The 20871-nt window shown below is 41.4% G+C and overlaps 1 protein-coding gene across 2 annotated transcripts in view; it reads left to right on the top strand.

Moving 5' to 3' along the window:
* CHN2 (chimerin 2) overlaps positions 1–20871 on the top strand; it is a 195018-nt gene that overhangs the window by 76382 nt on the left and 97765 nt on the right. For both annotated transcript variants that reach the window (XM_074945724.1, XM_074945723.1), the window contains exon 3: positions 11656–11711. In XM_074945724.1, coding sequence (XP_074801825.1) covers positions 11656–11711 — 56 coding nt within the window. The remainder of the gene's footprint in view (positions 1–11655; positions 11712–20871) is intronic.

Raw genomic sequence — 20871 nt, 5'->3', positions numbered from 1 at the left:
TGAGACAAAGTAGTTGGCTTTTAAAATCTTGATTAAAATTTGATTGTAAAATTAATCTTTTATTTTAAAACTTCACTGAAAATTTTAATGAAACTGTAGTGGTGTTGTTGATTACCACATCATTATCAAAATGAAAATGCACAAAAGCACAAAGCCATGAAGTTGTGGGAACTTAAGGCACTGATTCACCAAAGTATTTAAACATGCTCATAACATGCTCATGACTTTAAGCACACAAGTAGCCCCATTGACTTGAGTTGCATACAATATTCAGTACCTTCCTGACTTCAAAGATGTCTCCTTAGAATCTTAGCACTGTGCATGAATGATCTTAGAAACATAAGAGTTGTAGCCCTGTTGGTCCCAGGATATTAGAGAGACAAAGAGGGTGAAGGTACTGTCTTTTATTGGGCCAACTTCTGTTCGTGAGAGAGAGACACTTTTGAGCCTACACGAAGAGCCTACGCTAAGCTCTGTGTGGCTCAAAAGCTTGTCTCTCTCATCAACATAAGTTAGCCCAATAGAAGATATTACCTCACCTATCTTGTCTCTCGTACAAAAGTAATACAGCCCCAAAATGCATTGTTTTCCACAGATTTGGTAGAATTATAAGATTATTGCTGGGAATACTTCTCTCTAAACTTGTGTTTTGCCACTGCCATGTTTTTTCTGAGGAAAAACTAATTTGTTCTAACTTAATAGAAACTGACAATGTGATAAATTAAGCCTGAGCAAGATTATATTGACTTCAATGGAACTAACGTATGCATGCTCTAAATTGTGCACACACTTAGTAGCTTGCTGAATCGAAGCCTACATTTGCTACTCCCCCCCCCCCCCACTAATCAAGCTGTACTGAATTTTATTGTTTTCAGAGACAAAATCCTTCCTTTAAAAAAAATGGCAAAATTAACCATTTTGAGAGAGGTAGCCTGACTATACTTGTGAAGGAGTTCTTTAAATCAGTGATTTTTAGAGTGAAATCTTGTCCCCATAGAAGTCAATGGAAAACTCCCGTTGACTTCAGTGGTCTCAGCCATTTTGGTGTGTGTGTGGTACAGCCTTTTTGTGGAAGAGTCCGGACAGAGCATGAGCTTTTCACATCACCCCAGAGCTGTATCACTTGTCTTGTGTTGATCAGATTAGCACAGTGCAGTGAAGTATTTTTTCTTAGTTTTTGTTTTCATGAAACAGCCCATGGAAACTTTTAAGCAAACATATCTAATTTACAGAGCATGATAAATAAGTTATTGTTCAGATATATTCAGGATCCAATTTTGTGGTTGACTACCAAGTCATCTCAGCTTCTAAACTTCATGTCTGAATGACTCTGGAGTAATTAACACAGCCCCAACTTGCATTGTATTTAAACACATTTGATAGTAGTATAAAATTACGAAGATTAGTGTTGAGAATATTTCTCTGTAGACATATGTTTTTCATTGCAGTCTTGGTTTCTTTGAGGAAAAACTTCTTCTTTATTCCTTCCAAGAAATGGACAATATGATAAGTTAAACATCGGGAAGATTATGCCCAGTGGCGGTATTAACCTATGAAATGATCTATCACTGTCACATCATAGTTTTTGTTTAAATTAGTGTATGTATTTCTCTTGAAGTGTCTGTATTCATTGATATTGATCATTATTCATGTATTTGAGTTATTTTTTCCCTTTTTTTCAATTTGTCAGAATACTACTAGAATATCCTGTATACAATTTTTAGTTTAAAATATCTCTTTAATTACTGAGACAAGGTAGGTGAGGTAATATTGGACCAAATTCTGGTGGCAGAAGTAATGTTCAGAGCTTTGTGAAGCTCAAAACCTTGTACCTTCCACCAACAGAAGTTGGTCCAGTAAAAGATATTACCTCACCCACCTTGTCTTTCTCATATCCTAGGACAGACATGGATGTAACACTATTGCATGCAACATTTAATTTCTGTATAAGTTTAGAGGCACTATGTTGTCTCTTGATATTTATTGACATACTAATCAAGCTCCCAATCCTGCAATCTGCACCACACTGATGGAAGAGACCCATTTAAGTTTACACTGCTCATGTGTGTGCAGAAATCCATCCATATGGAACAGCTTGCAGGATCCAGGCCTTACTCAATGACATAGCCTAAAAGATTGTTTTAACAATATTTGGAATCACAGCTGTGTAGGTCTGCTGCAGAGAGGATGCCTATTTCTAATGTCTGAAAGGTCTTCAGTCAATGATTATATTGTCAGAAGATGCACCAGACTCTGTTCCATCATTTTATTAGGGGATGGAGAAGACACATGATCATTACTTTGATACTACTAGTGGGAGCCCTGGTACAAGTTAGAAAGTAGCTAGAAGCCAGTGAACACTGAGCTACATCTTGGATTAAATTTCTATCTCAGTAATCAGTCAATAAGTAAACATGTTTCCAACCACTAAATTGTTTCTGTGTTCTGTGGCACATTAGGAAGATTATATTAAAAAATGTCTTTTCCCCTTCTGTCATTACTGAAGAAAGGAAGATAAGAACTGTAGTGTAAGCTAAACTAGTCTCCACGCTCTGTTTCATATGTGAAGCAGACAGTTATTTTTATATTTGAAGTAGAATAGGAACAATTTTTGTTTTGGCTCTCTAGCAGCACTGTATGTGTGCTTGTCTCTTGGAGAAGAAGAGGACCCCAGTTTGTTCTATTCTTAACTTGTTCAAGATTGATATGTTCTTAGGGTATGACTACACTGCAGTTATACACTTGTGGCTGGCCCATGCCAGTTGACTTGGGCTTGTGGGGCTTGGGCTAAGGGACTGTTTAACTGTTTTGTAGACATTCAGCCTCAGGCTGTAGCGCAAGCTCTGGGACTCTCCCACCTTGCAGTGTCCTAGACCCCAGTCTCCGAATTGAGCGCAAACATCTGCACTGCAATTAAATAGCCCCTTAGCCTGAGCCCCGTGAGCCTGAGTCAGCTGGCACGGGCCAGCCAGGGGATTTTAATTGCAGTATAGACACGTACTTTCATTTGGGCTTGCTCTGTGACTAGTTTCAGCATTTGAAAAGATTGTCCTTGTCATGTTGGTGTTCACCACACAAGATGCAGAGGGCATATCCTAGCACCAGCAGACCCCAGTGACCAACTCCCTCTGAAACACTTACTTCCAACCCCTGAACAGCTGGAAAAGATAGAGTAATGAGGTAGAACGTCTGAGTCAAGGCTCAGTCAAAAACTAAGGCTCCCTTTCTGCCATGTTCTTAAACGTGTCTGAGACCATATCTACAGTACCACTTATTCTGGAAACACTTGTGTCGCTCAGGGGTGTGAAAAAACACCCCTGAGCAACTTTAGTTTCAGCGGTATAAGTGGTAGTGTGCACAGCGCTATGTCGGTGGGAGAGCGTCTCCCACCACATAGCTGTTGCCACTCATTGAGGTGTTTTTATTATGTTTGGAGAGCTCTCTCCCATCAGCATAGAGTGGCTACATGAGCGATCTTACAGCTGCATTAGTACAGCTGTGCCACTGTAAGCTCGCTAGTGTAGATAAGGCTAAGTCTAAGTAAGTGAGTAATCCCACTAAAGTCAGTCAAACTACTGATATGCTTACAGGTAGGCATGTGCTCAAGCACTGCTTAAATTGAGGCCTTGCGGCATAAATCAAGGATCTTTTAAAAACTTCTCCAGAAAGGAGGCAGTGGTTTCTATAGGTCCTTAAGTAAAAGCAAAGATGCACATATTCTCTACCCATCAGAGTGTAATTGATCATTAATCTTGTATACTTTAAGAGGGGAGTCTTGAGTTCTTGACACATTACAGAATTTAAAAGGCAGCTGGAAATCGGTCACTCTTTCCCTAACAGAAGGAGGGTGAATATAAGGTTTTCAAGTGCCACCTGGAAGGGATCTACAAATATTACACAAAACGCAGGCAGGCAGTGGTTGAGAATCCACCTTTCCTGTAGACAGGAAAATCAGCCATGCCATTGCTCAGCTGTGAGAAATTTCAGTTATGGGAGAAAACTCTCAGCTACTGTGAGCAAGCCCAAGTATAAAGAGGGAGAAACAAGAAGAGAGAGGGCTGAAGACTTTTGGACTTCAAGGGAGCAACAACTCTCTGCCACAGGAGCTAATGTAACACCGACAGACACCGGTCGTTGTCAAACCTGCAACCTTTGGAGCTAAATACATGAGCCTCTACTGTATGAGCTAAAAGCCACATGGCTCTTAGCTCAGGCTGTAGAGCAAACTCATTAATCTCTCTCTAAGTGGTCTCGGTGCCACTAGATCGGACAGAGCACCACACCCAGGAGGTGTGAGAGTTACACTAACACCAGGCTGGCTCTGAGCTTCTTAAAGGTTCCTGGAGTACAAGGAAAGAAAGTACATGGGAATGAAAGCCCTGAGGGCCAAGGGCTTTCTTTGGAGTTCATTTATATTATATTTATATACTCTGCCTTTTTGTTGATTTTAATTTTAGCCACCACTGCCTGGGTCAAGGATTGACCCAGACCATTCGAATTAGGATTTCACCCAAAGTGGTGGTATCCTTGACCACTGACACCATCATTTTGTTGCTTGACCGCAATAGATTTCACAGTTAGAGAATAGGCTCTCTTGAAAAGGAACTCCACAGTTTCCCTTATTCATTCCAAAAGACAATTCAAGCCCTGTTCTCCAGCTGTAACAAAACAAGAGATGTGCATGCCCTCTAGTGCCTGTAAAACAGAGCAAATGATTATTTAAAGTTTTGTTAACCCTTAGAAGATGCTCCGATTGTCTGTAGTGCATACCAGTGCCAAACACACCACTTACATTACAAAGTTATTGTTCAAATGCCCGCTTAAAGCCATTTTTTTAACTTTGATATTGCATTTTACACCCATTATTTTTGTGACATCAGTGTGAACTTCATCTGTGTTAGTGGCTCTTTGTTCCAGCATCAGCCAGTCTGTGGCAGTCTCTAAGTAACACAGAATCCACTTTTTCCGAAGGTTAATTTTTCCAAGGCAAAAATAATAATGAATCACTTGGTTGAAAGCATCTCCTTTTTTTTGATCAAGGAGAATTTGTCTCTAACTGTCTGTCAGCTCTAAAGGTAGAGGTAGACTGGGTCAGATGCAATCACATATTTATGTAACCCTTCTGCCCGTCAGAGTTGGCAGCAACAAGGGCTGGGTTCAATATCTAGGGGATCCATTCCAATAACACAATGCAAACCGGCTCGAGCCCCCACCCAGTGACCTGGGACAAATATATACCACCCCCGCTGGGCGCCTCCAAGAGGCAATACTTCCCCTCTTGCAAGCACATAGTCTGAGTGTAGCAAAAAGCCTTTTAATAACAGAGAGAAACAATGTGGCATTATGTTGGGTAAACACCACCAACAGGATTCATAACACAACCCATGAGCAAAAAAACCCGCCCCAAGCAAATTGGGGCATGTCCCTTTCCCTTTGGTTCTTGAGTCCAGCAACCCCAAATCACCCAAAGTCCCAAAAGTCCAATGACCCAAAAGTCTCTGTCCCTGGTCAGGGCAGCCCCAGAGTTCGAAAGTTTATCTGCGGAGCTTTACCTCCCACCCTGGGTGGAGATGGGATGGGGGTAAGAGGCACCTTACATGATCTGAAGCTGACCACCCCACAGCTCCATAGGCCTTCACTCCACTCTGCCAGGCGCCCCACAAACTCCTTCGCTCAGCTCAGCTCCGTGGCCCACAAGCAGCTCCCGCCGTCCCACGAACTGCTCCACCAGCCGGTCCACAAACTGCTCTGCGTCCCACCAACAGCTCCCGCCGTCCTACGAACTGCTCCGCCAGCCTGTCCACAAGGCACTCCAGCCATCCCGCAGACTGCTCCACGATATATCTTCAGGCTCCCCCACTACTTAACACAATGCTCAGTGATTTCAGCTCTTAGTCAGTTCAGCTCTTTGGTGAATTCAGCTTGTAGTAGGGGAGCCTTAGTGCTGGTGCACTATTAGCCCAAAGTGAGCTCAACAGCCTGTAACTAGATTTCTAATGAAATCAAAATTAGCTCTGATATTCCACAGTGGAGAGAGGAGGAAGTGCAATTAGCATGTAAGGCCCTCACCAAGGGGCCCATGCCACCACGTATTAATACTTGTCCCCAGCCTCTCTCAATTCACACAGTTTTGGAACCCATGACCCTTGCCTAGCGAGTGCTACTTAGTTGATGGTGAGTCCCTCCATCATAACAAAAGGCCAAGTACAGTTCCAAGCACAGTTCCCATAATCAGGGTAATAACAATTTATTCTTCCTGCCCCAATAACAGAGACACTGGGGATCCCACAGCAGCCAAAGTGACCATTTGGGCAGCTATGGCCTCAGTCTAGGCGGGGTGGGTGTGCCTATGCAAATGAGATCGGCCCCTGAAGTTTTTTTCCACAACTTGCCACACCTCACCACCAGATGTCAGGGTGGAGCTCATCCTGACACTGCTTACATTTAATACTATCACCAGCAATTATTTTGCTGGCATTTCAAGGCACCGTCTTCCTATATATTTCAAGACTTTCAAAAAACAGATGTCTGGACTTTTCTCAAGTTCTGAGTACTGAGCAGCTCCTGCTAAAGGGAATGCCATCAGAATCCTGAGTGCTCAGCACTTCTGAACATGTATTGAAATGAATGGGAGCTGCCGAGTGCTTATCACTTCGGAAAATTAGGTCACTTAATCAGCCATCTAAATATGGTAGGCACCCATTTTGTAAAATCATGGCCATAGTATTTTATTTGTATTTGAATCACATCCATAGACTTAAAAATAATAAATATTTGATATGTGAACAAGGTAGAACACCTATAGAAAAGGACACAGCTTTTGATATCCTTGATCACTTTCACTCTCCTCCTTATCTTGTCTTTGTTTCTGAAATGCTGTCCTTGGCCTTGACACCATCAGCCTCTTTCTCCAGCAGTTCCTCTGGGTTGTCTTGCTGTCAATTTAAAGTTAACGTGGCCAAAACTGAACTCCTTGCCTTTCCAGTTTGCAACATTTCCTTGTTGAATTCGCTTGCTTGCCACCATCCAGCAAGTCATTCAGGCCTATGACCATTTGCTACTACTGCCTCTTTGTGATGGGGTCCTTTGCTCACCGCTGGAATCCCTCCTTCTCCTGGGGTTTAGTGCTGTATGGCCAATGCCCCTTCCTGCAATTGCACACCGTTTCTCTCTCCATCTGCAGCCTCACTCTCACTGCAGGAGCTGCCTCTTCATGACTCAGCCCTCTGGCCAGGAGGACACTCAAAGTTTTTCCCCCTTCTGGGATGGAGTCATTCAAAGTCTCTTCTTTTCAAAGAGCATCCAGCAGTCCTCACATGTGGTGCCCTGACCCTGTCACTCCTGCAGCGACCCAGGCACTCTTCCAGTTCACTGCTCTGCCATTACAACTTTCACAGTGAACCAGGGCCTGCCCTCTATTCTGGGTTCCAGCCCAGGGACCCTACAACACGCAGCCAAGATCTGTTCAGTCCCAAAATTTGCTGCTTCCTACCCTGCATCCTATAGGCTCTTTTCTCCACCCTGCTCTCTTCAGGGTATGCCCTTCCTTCAGGCCCAGGCCTCCAAGTTCTCCTCTTTCCCTGGGTTTCTTCCATTGCTCTCTACTAAACAGAGGGTGACTACAAACTTCCTCCCAGCTGCCTTTGCTGCTGCCAGCTTCCTGGCTTTATTCTAGCCCACCCACCTCTGCACAGGTGAGCTTCCCCCTAGTTAGGGCTTTTCTCTCACCCTTAATTCTCCTGCCTTGCAGCCTACTTGGCTGATTTGGCCCACCTGGCCAGCTTAGCCCGCTCAGATCCAGTGTGGGAAGTACACCCCCACCACACTCTTCCTCACCCAGAGGGAAGATCCATTCTTTGCTATTCTGAGCTATAGATCTACACCAATAACTGCTACTAGATAGAGTCCAATACAGCTCCTGATGGGAAGACAATTCAGAACTACTGTTCTGACTTGGGAAAAGAATCTATCTCCAAAGTGGCCAGACATGACGAGAGTAGCCAAATTGGGTAAAAATGCAAAAAGGACTTACAAACACTTCGATACTAGACATCACTCAGAGAATGGCCAGATCTAGAACCTGGTGACTGTGTTTGTGTCAAACTGGATGGAGAACTCCAGCTGTCAGAAGGAAAAGGAATTAATCGCCCGGATCATATGTGGTTGAAACTGATGGTGGAGAGTTCAACGGAAACCATCAACATCTTCAGTTTGTTTCTCAGAAAGAACAATCAATGGAGCAAATTCTACAGATGACAGATGCAGAACAAGAAGAAGACTAAATGATTCTGAACAGACCACACCCAGTCGTTGCAACTAATGGACAGCCGGATGGACCAAGTTGTTACACATTCAGGTCTTGTATAGAAAACCAGTAAGATTCTGAGACACTTAATAGACTATGTACTCAACATTAAAGATAGCATGACCATATGATTTTTTTTTAAATGGGGGAAAGGTAAAACTAAAAGGGGGAGACATGATGGAATGCTAAAACTATATTACAGTATTCACCCATTAGGCTGCACCATGTGCAACATAACTTACCTGAGGTGGTAACAGCCATACGTGGCAGTGCATTAAAGTATCTTAAAAGAGATAGCAGCCCTGTAACCTACTACTTCGTTCATGTACAAGGAGCACATGACAACATTAAAGCAGTTATTATTAATTATTAATTATTATTATTTGTGTGTTACAGTTGACTTACTGCTTCTTCCTCCATGACATTTTTAAGACCAAAGCTCTTTTCTCTCCCCACCCAGACAAATCTTTTCCAGACCCTTATCTTCCATCTGATTACTGCATAGATGAATTACCTAAGGCTCTCTGAAAACCACATCTCCCCCTTCCACTCTGCACAAAACATAATATTTCTTGCTTTTCATTCTGATTGAACCTCTCCACTGATTATTCTCACTCCACCACATCAACCTCAAGTTTCTTATTTGGCTTTCAAGGCTTCTCATCACTCTGCACCTCTCTCCTGTAATTATCCTCCTAGAACTGTGTTGCATCATCCCCCTCTCTTTCCCCTCTGCTCTGCCAATGATGTCAGCCTGAAAGCCTCATTTGTCTACTTCATCCCAGCCACTTCCACACTGTCTTCCAAACTGCTTCCTATCCATGGAACACCCTTGCTGAGCTGTTCCGCAAAGCCATTACTTGGTCATTATTTAAATATTTCCGGAAGACCCACTTCTTGCACAATAGGTACAAAAAACAAGCTTTCTAGGTCATGTTATAAATTGTTTCTTTTATTTACCTTGTTAGTATGGCTGATTATTTTTTGACAGATTTTATTTTTGGAGTTGAAAAATGGAATTTTATCCAAGACTAAATTTGTGTTTGACAAAATTTTGATCATTGGAAAAGAAACTTGAAATGAAAAGCTCTGGAAAAAAAATCCCTTCCACCCATTTTGAAATAGTAGAAAAATTTCCATGTTCTTGTAATATTTTACTTTCCTAATTCCCCCTGCCCTCCCAACCCCCCCACCTCCCTCCTTTTTTTTCTACCGGAGGGAAAAAACTATTACTTCCCTCTTGCCTACATCTACATGCTTCAATCGTCTGTCTTTTTAGACTGTGTATTCTTCTCTTCTTTTTAGGACTGTGTCCTCTGTGTTTGGAAAGTGCTTAGCCCACTGTGGGTGTTAGCACAATCAAAGTAAATAATAATAGGTTTTAAATAAAGACACACATTCAAACTTGACTTACTCCAAATCACTTCCCACAATGTCAACATACTATTTTTAGATACTTAAAGATTTTATATTTGAATATTGATTGTATTTAGTGCTCAACAGTGTTATCCCATATCAAGTTCAATGCCATGCCATTTTTAAACATGCATCTTAAACTCTCATAAGGCCTTGGTTCAATAAGGAATGTATGCATGTGCCTAACTTCAAGCACTTGAATACTTCCAATTAAAGTTAATGGGACTGTTTACGTAGATATTTATCGTTAGGAAGAAGTAGCTTGCTAAATCAGCAGTATCTTCAACTCCAAGCATTCAAAATCATGAGATTTTTTTAGAAGACACAGTTTAGGTTCTTTGTAGTTTAGGGAATGCTGGGGGCCACAGTTTTTCATGTTCTGTGCAACCACGAAGCTTGCAAAATAGCTTTTTTTCTTTTTAAATGAAAGCTGAGATCCTCACTTATTCCCATGACTCAAGAAGCTTGGAAAAATGCCATTTATCATGAGACTTGTAAAAAAAATTATGGGAGCTGGCAGCACTGAATCAGGCAGGTCCATATATTAATTCATAATATTGGATATATATTTATGGCCAGATAATACCCCTGTGCATAAAAACCTATATAGAAGACAGGAAATTGTGAAGAGTTCTCCATTTTCATTGTCCAACCAGGGAGGGGATAGGGTTTTTCGTCCCCTGCTTCAAAACTAGCAGGTGGCATAACACCCAAAACTTGCATGTTCCCAAAGATTAGCAAAGAAGTCAGAAGTTACAAGTGGCAGAGGTGACTGTGTGAAAGTCCAGTACCGCCATGCTTCCCAAGTTTCTTCACAGCTTTCTTCATCCCTTCTTTTAAAGGGTGATCCATGGTGCAAAGGGGCTCTGAAAAAGAGGTAATACAACCACCAACCATATTAGCTTTTCAGTAGATACTCCACTGTTTTCCAAGGCTGAGGGAGTTTCCCATCACTCGTCTTCTTCCCACAACCTGCCATCTTGCTGATCCACAGCCCATTGGGATCTTGGACTGGGGATCACAATATCATAGAGATGGGATGCCCATCTTCCCTTTATATGTGTATAGAGGTCTACATACAGTGGGCTTATTTTCAAGGGAGCAAGCCTAGCTTTGGGATTTTTACTAAAGCTGAGAAGAGAGGCACTCTATTTGCATTATAATTGCTTGCTGTCATCATGTGTCAACCCACGTTCACTACTTGTGGAATAGTAAGAGGAAGGAAGCAGCCTCCTTGAATCACAAAGGGAGATTGGTAGGGGTCAACTGTAAGGAAAGATTGAAGAGGCGAGACCCAGAGTTCACTCAGTTGCTGTCCCTCATCTTTGGGAACTCTTGGGATGAGCAAAGTTGATCTGAAATATATTTGAGGATCTTAGGTAGCACATTAAAAGAAAAAGAAAGTGGGAAAATGTTAGCATGTGGAAGCACTAGGGGTCTAATTTATTCTTAAATAGTTATCACTTGTGTCTTCAGTATGCATTGATAAGATTCTAGTGAACTCTTTTGGTAGTTTGTTGCAGTTCTTTCCTAGCCAATTCAAAGACACTGGAATTTTATTTAAAAATTCTATTATTGAGCTTGTCAGTAATACTGTATACAACAAAGGAGTTTTATCTTGAAACATTCAGAAGGATTTGTTATGTTTGTTATATGTCTTCCAAGCAAAGTGTGGAAATACACAGTGCCAACACCAATATAAAACTAAATTGGGATTATATGAATAAAAAATAAATAAATGTTACCAGTGTACAATTGCATGACTAATTTCCATATAAATGACTTGACTTGCATGCATTTTAAAAATGTCTCTGTACCCCACCCTTTTTTATATATGTTTGCATTTTCTCTGAAGCATCTGACTAAAAATATCTGAATAAAAGTTTGTGTATATTGCAGTCCTCTAATTATTATTGCTTTTTTATATTTGACAGTGTACCAGTTACAACAGGAGGCACCGCGTCCCAAGAGAATCATTTGTCCTCGGGAGGTCAGTTCTCCTTTAACTGTATCTTGTTAAATCTGATGAATTGTCAGTAGTGTATTCATATTGGAGATCTTTCCTATATGCTGAGAGAGCAACCGTCTATTTCCATTTTCTAAAATACTGTGAAACATATTATATATAATTGTTTTCAGATTATAAAGTGGGTCTTTAAAAATTGATTAATATTTGTTAAATCAGCACAGAGATGGGAATACATAAGATTTAACCATTGCAGAGACCCCTTTCCTTGTGGAGATGCTCTATGCAATACCTAAATGCTGTGTTTCCCTTTTTTTCATAGTGTTGTAGGAGAAGATCCATATATCTACATATTTAAAGATATGCAACGTTTTCACTCGCTTCATGCAGTTTGTTCATAAAAAGCACTTTTCATGAAAGGAGGTTCGTCTGTCCAATGTTAGCAAGAGCGTTCAAGATAAAATATTGAGTTAATAGCATTAGAACTCTTGTTCTGGCATGTCATGGAAAATTTGAAGTTTGTAGAATGTAAGAAATCTATGGAGCTGAAAGACTGCTGAATCAACATTTTTCCTGCTTGTCTGTTTGCTTTTTTTTTTTTTTTTTTTTTGCCAGTCATCTCTCCTAGTTTAGCTAGTTGTCTTTTGAATATGGTAATACTTCTTCCTTCCATACTGTGTCTTGGTAATTATAAAAATAGGATACTGTAAGTATATATTGATTTCTCCAATAAATCAATAAGATTGAGTTGTTTTTGGCTTCTAACATGTCAAGAACAAAGTGGCTGCAAACTCTTACAACACATATAGTTACAATAATAAATATTATGATTATTACTAATAATACTGAGCTCTTAGCTATATAAATTTTATACAGTAATCAAATGCAATTAAAAATATACATGCTGTGATGTTAAAACCCCCTTGAATATATAAGAAGAAATACATAGAAATCAATCAGTGTGATATTCCCAAATGTCTTAATTATCTGCTTTGCCCTCCCCCTCATGCTATTGTCTGTTTAAATAGCCGATATCACGTAGTATCTGAGTGCCTCTCAAACATTAAAACATTTATCCTCACAACACTTCTGTGGTGCAAGGAAGTGTTGTACTGAGGCATGGACAGATCAAGTGACTTTCCCAAGGTCACATAAGAAGTCTGCATCAGAGCCAGGAATTGAATGCACATCTCCTGATTTTCAGCCCAGCGCCTTAATCATAAGACCAAGCTTTACACTTTCTCTCATAGATGCCAGGTAGCAATTACCTGAGGGCAAAATTTTGGCATAAGAAGGAAAGCCTTCATGCCCTGTCAGCTGAGGGTACTCAAGCTGAGCATACAAGATCATAAAAGGGACAAGCAAAATGCTAGTGTGGTTAAAGTCTCTCTCACTCTGTCCCTGTCAGAAATGCTGCTCAAGAAGGTCACCAACACGGTGACCCTCTGGGACTCCAATGCACATAGGCCAAAAGGCTTTAACAAAACTTTTCTCTCTTATTTTCCCATACAAAACTGATGATAGCTAGTGCTCCATGGCTGTAGCAGTTTTCAAAAGGAGAGGCCATTAAGATTTTTATGAAGTGAAAATCCAGATAATCAGTTCTTTCATAGTCATTCAGTACCATATCTTCAAAAGAGCCATGGGTAATAGGCATGGAAGAGTATCATTCACTCCCCACTTCTGCCTTATCTACACATACTACTCAGTTGTAGGTTGAAGAAATACAACTTAATCAACAAGCATAGCAATTAAAAGGATACTGCCCACGGAGTAAATGTGTAGGTAAACAGGCCAATCAAGAACTCTGCAATAGCATACTGTCTCTAACATAGTCCCTTGCTTTGGTGGCTGATGACTTTTTTGACAGGTGAGGCGCACATCACAGAGTCTCATAAATTCCTGTATACATCTTCCTCCTTATCGTCCTGGCCGGGGGTCTCTGCTCTGCCCCACCAGGCAGCCTCCCTCCTGCACCTGGCACCTGCAGGGATCCAGTGTCACCTGCCCCAGGGCCATGCAGGGAGTTCTCTGCAGCTACACTGTCATGGTCCCAGCTCTCTCACTCACCAGCCAGGTGTTTGGGAGCCCTCCCCAGGCAGGAACTGTTCAGCAGAGGGGTGGGCTCCTCTGTGGCCAGGGACTTCTCCTTCTCCTCATAGTCCTGGCTGGAGGTCTGTGGCTCTCCTCTGTCCCACCACGACCGCAGCCTCTCCCCTACCCATTGCACCTGCAGTAAGTAAACCATCTGTGTAAAACTTAAGACAGGACTGTAAGTAATTTATGGCTCTGTATCTTTGAGCTTTCCTACATTATACTCTTTTCACTACCACCTGGATAAAAATCTTGTCAGCGAAAACAGGTCATCACTCCAGTTCAGATACATGCTGAACTGTTGAGAGTTGGGATATCTAATGATTTCTAATTAATAACCACCGGCAGTGTGAGCACTGTGAATAGCCCATCTTTCCAGTAACATTGGATTTCTGCCAGTATCCTTGTTTTTTCTAGATTCCTTCCACAATATTTTAATGATGGGCATCCTTTACAAATAAAAAGTTTACTTTAAAAGCAATGTTCAGCTGGAGTGAGAGTTTCAAGAACAGTGTGCTGGTGTTTGCAAGTATAAAGATATACAGTAAAGAAGTGTGTTCTTTTATGATAGAAAGTCAGTGTATATAAACAACAAGGTGGCACCTTAAACATTAACAGATTTATTTGGGCATAAGCGTTCGTGGGTAAAAAATCTGCTTTTTCAGAAGGATGGAGTAAAAATTACAGATGCAGGCATTATTATACCTGAAGAGAAGGGAGTTCCTTCTCTACCCCCTGATATTTGACTCAATATATATATATAGTGTGTCTCTGGGATTGTTCTACTGAAATGGTGGTTGAAAATGGCACATTTGCAGCAAAGAGTTATAGCAAGATGTGCCACTTCTTGTTTTTATACCAGAATAATATTTTTAATAGCATTCAGTTTGAAAATGCCATTTCAACATGTTGTTTTTAATTTAAGTGAGTCTTTATTTCAAAAATATTTTCGTGTTAATAAAGTAAGAAATTACAGGATGAATGCTGACAGTGCTTGACTTGGGGACACTTTCAGTAACTATGGGTAAACCAAGTTTTCTTTCTTTTCTCTCTTTTTTTTTTTTTGGAAGCGGGAGATGGGGGTTGTCTTGCAATGAGTCTTGAAATATATTATATTTGATAATAGGCTACATTTTTAGAGCCATTCAGTATAGTTAGCTTCGACTGTTCTGCTCAGAGCAAGTCTTATTGACACAGTCTTGATAACAGTGTGCAGGTTAGTGGGCTTATCTACATTAGGGCTTTCAATATTGTTAACAGTGGTTCCACCAAACCAGTGTTAGCAACAGTGAGAAATTTGTCTGAAATTTCCCTAGTGTAGACAAGGCCTTAGAGCTTTAACTTATATTATTATGTAGAGAAATGTCAGCTAATTACTATGTTCATTGTTCTGAATTCCAGCTGGGTTGTGTCTAAAGCAAGCAAAAAATATGGTTCCTAGAAAAAGCAATTTCCTCTCTAATTTTGTATGATAATGAAAGGGAGAGGGTCTTTTTTTCCTCTTACAAAAATGCATTTTTCTCAGCTGAAATGTGAGACCTAGGATTCTAAAGGAACAAAATATCATCATCAATCATCATCATCATCAATAATCAATACTAGAGCTGTCAAACAAATTTAAAAAATTATCACAATTGAGATTTAAAAAAGTAGCTGTGATTAATCACAGTTTTAATCGCACTCTTAAACAATATTAGAATATCATTTATTTAAATATTTTGGGTGTTAATTGCTTACTTCTGTGCTGCTGCGGCTTGTGGTGCCTGGCACGTGGCCTGCAGCTCAAGGCAGACTCTGTGCTGTTGCACGAGGGCTGCATCTTGCTGGAGCCCACAGCCATCCCGTAGCCCTCTGGCTGTTCCTGGCTCAGTCCAGGGGTGCCATTTCAGATTTTGGTTTGGGGTGGGTGTGTGTGTTTGGGGGTGAGGGTGGGGAGTGTGTGTGTGTGTTGGGGGGCAGGAGTGCTGTCTCTAAGCTGAGCACTCAGGAGCCTGAATGCATTTTCAGCCAGCAGCAGCTGCTGGCAGAGCACTCATTCCTGAGCCAGCAGCAGACAGGTTCCTCCAGCTCAGTGGGGACCAGGTACACAGGCTGGGGGAGATGGACACCTCGACATCAGCCTACCCCTACCCCTACCCCTACCCCTACCCCTACCCCTGCTCTGCACAGGAGACAGGCTCCCAGTCCGGCATAGCTTGGCCAGAGGCGGTTCCGTGGGGTAAGCGGGGAGGCAGGAGCAGCAGTGGAGCAGGGGAATGGGAGGTGAGCGGGCTCCCCTGGGTGGTGGCCCCCCTCACTCAGCCCTAAGGACGGAGGTGTCTCCCTCCCCACCTGGCCGCCGCTGAGTCCTGTCTCCAGAGGTGTGCGATTAACACTCATTTTTTTAAAAAAAGCGTTAATTTGTTTTGAGTTAATCACATGCATTAACTGAGATTAATTTACAGCCCTAATTAATACATAATAAAGACCCAGCCATGGAGTTTTAACTGTACCACCTAAAGTGGCATTTTGGATATTTGGCTTATCTTGACGCTCTGGATGTTTCGAAGTGTGTAAGTTGTAGGGTGGGAGGAGAGCAGGGAACATTCTTCATGCCATCCTTTTTGTCCAGATGGACCTACTGAAGGTGGAGGCCATCTGTAACTAGACAGAACCCTGGACTGTTTGAGAACTTCATGTTTTCCTGAGTTTTTTGCAAATTTTTATAGGAAACTCATTGCCAACTTCTCTAACAAACAGTCCCCCTGACTTCCCTCCTTCATAAAGCCATTCGTTTCACGTGGTCTCCTGATATCCAGCATGCTTTTGACCACCTCAATACTGCATTCACCACAGCTCTGATTCTGGCACATGCCCCAATGTGACTCTCCGGGCGGTACTCTCGCAGTGACTTGGACCCCAGCCAGTTCTGCACACATGTTCATACTACGCTTGAAAATTCCCCCCCATAGTAATGAACTATGAAATACTGGGCAAGGAGCTGCTTGCAGGCAAAATTGCTTTTTGAAGAACGGTGTCACCACCTTGAGGAAGCTTGGCGTCCAGTACAGGTTTTTACTGACTAGAAGAACCTCATGTACTGCTGCAAGACCCGAACTTTGAACCGGAGGCAGTTAAAGTGGGCCTTTTCTTGTCTCAATTTGAGTTTACTATCCCCTACCACCTGGGAAACCAAAGTGGGAAAGCTGATACTCCATCACAAAAAGGGGAATACTACCGGAAAACAAGGTACCTACCTTCAAGCCCCTCTGTCTTCAAGCCTACTAATTTTGTCAATGCCGCAATTCATCAAGAACTGGTCTCCCACATCCAGTCCACCTCAAAAGAAGACCCATTCACCCAAAGGACCAAGTCGATGCCATTAGGGGATAATATGCATCACTCCATGGGGGACAGGATAACATCCTTCCCATATATGTTCCCCTGGGATGCCCCCAACTGGAGGTCCTAGAACTGTGCCACAACATTCCATTGATCACTTTGGCAGCCTTAACACCTGCTGCATGGTTGCCCTTTTTTTTTCTGGTGGCCCCACATGCGGGTCAAAGTCCAAGTTTACATAGACTCCTCTGCTGTGCATGTACCCAAATGCCCCGGACTAGACCCCAGGGCACATTAGTCCCTCTGAAGACTCCAGCTAGGCCTTGGTCCACCATCACCCCAGACTTAATTGTGGAACTCCCAGGACCAATGGTCATACCAAAACATATAAAACTTATCATTTAGTTACCTAGGCAGGATTGATTAGACTGTTACTTTGATCATAAGAACTTTGGGGCAGGGACCATCTTTTAATTAAATGTGTGTACAGTGACTGTGTGTAAAATGAGGCACTGATTCCCAGTTGTGGCCGCTAGGCATTACTAAAATACTACTAGTACTAATTCAAATATTCTGACAGTGTCATGAGATAATTCTTTTAGCAAAACCAAGAGTGGATATTTTGATCCCTTATTGACTGACCGACAAGTAGGTAACAGTTCAATTATAATAAAAAGAGGTAAGTAGACTCAATCACTTGCTAGAATTGTAGTATTGTAGTTACATTTTTTTCCAAGGTTAAGCTGTTTAGGAATCACTGTTGTAAAATGAGCTCTCCATTTCTTCATTTATTATGTTTCGAAGGACACTTAGTTCTCTAGGTCTTGTGAACATGAGGTTTCTAAATAGGTGTTTAAAATGATTTGTTTGAGGTGAGAACTTTACATTAGCCAACTGCTGAGATACTACACAAGACTTTTCCGTTTTGATTTAAAGGGGCTTACAGTCTTATCTAACCTGTTGCGTTGATGAGTCTGAGGTGCAGTTTGTGCTCAGTTTATAGTGGTAATCCAGCCATAACATGAAATAATCTAAAGATTAACTCCTTTTTCTGAACCTTCACATCTTACTAGACTGCTCTCATGGGGTCTAACTGAACTGAGAGTTGTTTTTATGGATGGTAGACTGGAAACGATTATAAAATCATTAGGCAGAATTCTAAGTGCAAAAGATATCTGGTTAAACATGTAGAGAAACTGTCTCCATTGCCAGAAATGAGCGCACTGACGTTGCTGAGTCTAAGGTCTTGATTCTCCACCCTGTCCATGGATTGGAGGGACATGTGAACCAGTTCCATTATTTAGGACTGTCTAGCACTGGTGTAAGTTAGGGATGCAGAGGAGCAGCCCTAAATTCCACCGATGCAAGGTCCATGCAGGCTCCTATGCCATTGGCGTAAAAGATTAGGCATAATGGAGCTCCACTCTGTTATGGAACGAGGAGTACTTGTGGCACTTTAGAGACTAACAAATTTATTTGAGCATAAGCTTTTGTGGGCTAACGCCTGCTTCATCAGATGCATGCAGTGGAAAATACAGTAGGAAGATAGATATATGTGTAAAAAGAAACGGAGTACTTGTGGCACCTTAGAGACTAACAAATTAAAGTACTCCTTTTCTTTTTGCGAATACAGACTAACATGGCTGCTACTCTGAAACCAGATATATGTGTGTGTATATATGTATATACAGAGAATTTTAACATGAAATTTTTTCATGTTCTCTGTGTGTGTGTGTGTGTGTAATATATATATCTTCCTACTGTATTTTCCACTGCATGTATCTGATGAAGTGGGCTTTAGCCCACAAAAGCTTATGCTCAAATACATTTTAATCTCCTAAGGTGCCACAAGTACTCCTTGTTCTTTTTGCTGATACAGACTAACATGGCTTCCACTCTGAACTCTGGCTATGGGTTTCCCCCTTCCCTTTCCTACCATTGATCCACTCCCAACATATGATCACTGATGCTGTGGGGTAGTTCCCCAGAGAATCAAGTCCAAAGCAGTTGTTAATCTTGCCACACACAAAGGATTGTCTGAGTCAGCTGGAATATATGTATTGCTGTACCTTTTTGGTATGCACATAAGGCCAAAACTTGCAGTCCTTACACAGTTAAAACTCCCATTGACATCAGATGAGGGTTTCGATAAATAAAGACCTGGAAGATTTGATCAATAATGCAATTAAAGTAGCATTATTTAATCTCTATGATTTGAGAATAAATGGCTCTTATCTCCCTGACTCCTTTTTACTGTAAACGTTTAGCTCTTTTTTTATGCATAAATTAGTGTCTTTCTCATAGAATAAAGTAAAGGAGAGAGAACATTTATTGAAATTAGGCGTATGTTATTTCTGTGACAGTACTTAAATGGAAAGAACTCTTCAGGGTGACTTCTCATTTCAGTGCAGTGTGACTTGGATGCAGATGATATACTTGAAATGACAATCTGCAATTTTAGGACATATTCATCTCCCACATGCATGATTCCCAATAGTTTTGTGGAGAATTATCCTGCACAGTGGCATAGGACTTTATTGCAATATGCTGTACACTGAATATCACTCTAGGCAAAGTATCCTGGTCTAAAAAGGAATCACAATTTCAAGGATATTAAAATGTAGTAAAGCTTTAATATTATTTAAAAGAACTATGCTTAATTAGCCAAGTTAATGAATAGATTTAATGAGAGAGAACTAAATTAACCTAAGTATTGAATATAAACTCTTGGCACTACTCCAGCCTGTGTTTTGGAGAATATGCGGTAACATAGCGGGGGAAATCATGGAAACCTAGAATAAATGTTCCAATAAGTGTTTTGGTAGGGGGATGGGGGAATGTGCTTTAACAGTCTAGGCATCATGGTTGGATTGCCCAGACTCTCTGAAACCTGATCTTCAGAAGGACAATGCAGAAGTGCGGTGGTTATGTTGGTTTAATTTGAGTTTAAGCATGGGAAGTCTCTGACTCTAAAATTAGATTTGTTTGTCCAGCTTTTGTGTGGATCCTGGGATAGTTATGTTTACAGGCTACTCCACTACAGCTCTGATTTCCTGTTTGATTTAACAAATTGCTTATCTACCCTGGTGTTGGAGTCACTGAGGCTTATTGCCCTGAGTGATTTTAGCATCCATGCAGATGATGACTCTTCAAGGATCTCATGGCAACAACAATAACCTTGAAACTATTCAGTGTGGTTTCTGGCTCAGTGGACAATAGTGGTCACTCTGAATTGTGGGAGGGGGATTGGTGATTGCACACTTCTTAGATCAGACCATTATTGCCTACAGTTGGAGGTTAGGGCTCACACTTACTCTTATTGTAGAGAGGTGACCTTTTTTATTGGTCCAGTCTGGGTGATTATCATAATAACCATCTTTGTCTATTGGCATGGTGGTCCTGAGTACTCCCTCATGCTGCACTCTCCTCACTGGTCAACACTTTATAATGCTGATCTGGCACAGATGATGCATGAATGGTGGAAATTGTGTTGGTCAGTTGTGAAATGCAACTGTTTCTTCCATAGAGAAACTGTGGAAGAGTATGTTGTGGCTCCAGTGGAGATGGTAAGAGCTTTCTTCTCTGCTATGATTTCTGTGAAGTCCAAGTAAGCAGAATGGTCCTGAAAGTGAGTTTGTTTATTTTGGACTCATTCACATCAGGTGGGGAAAAGTAACCCCTGGCTGAGTTTGTCAGTCTTGCTCACTGAGATGTATGGAACTTCCCTTGAAGTTCATGCACAAATTTCAGCTAGTACAAAATATTACTA

The sequence above is a fragment of the Natator depressus genome, chromosome 2, assembly GCF_965152275.1.
Source record: "Natator depressus isolate rNatDep1 chromosome 2, rNatDep2.hap1, whole genome shotgun sequence".
Lineage (NCBI taxonomy): Eukaryota > Metazoa > Chordata > Testudines > Cheloniidae > Natator > Natator depressus.
This window is presented reverse-complemented; position numbering and strand designations above follow the sequence as displayed.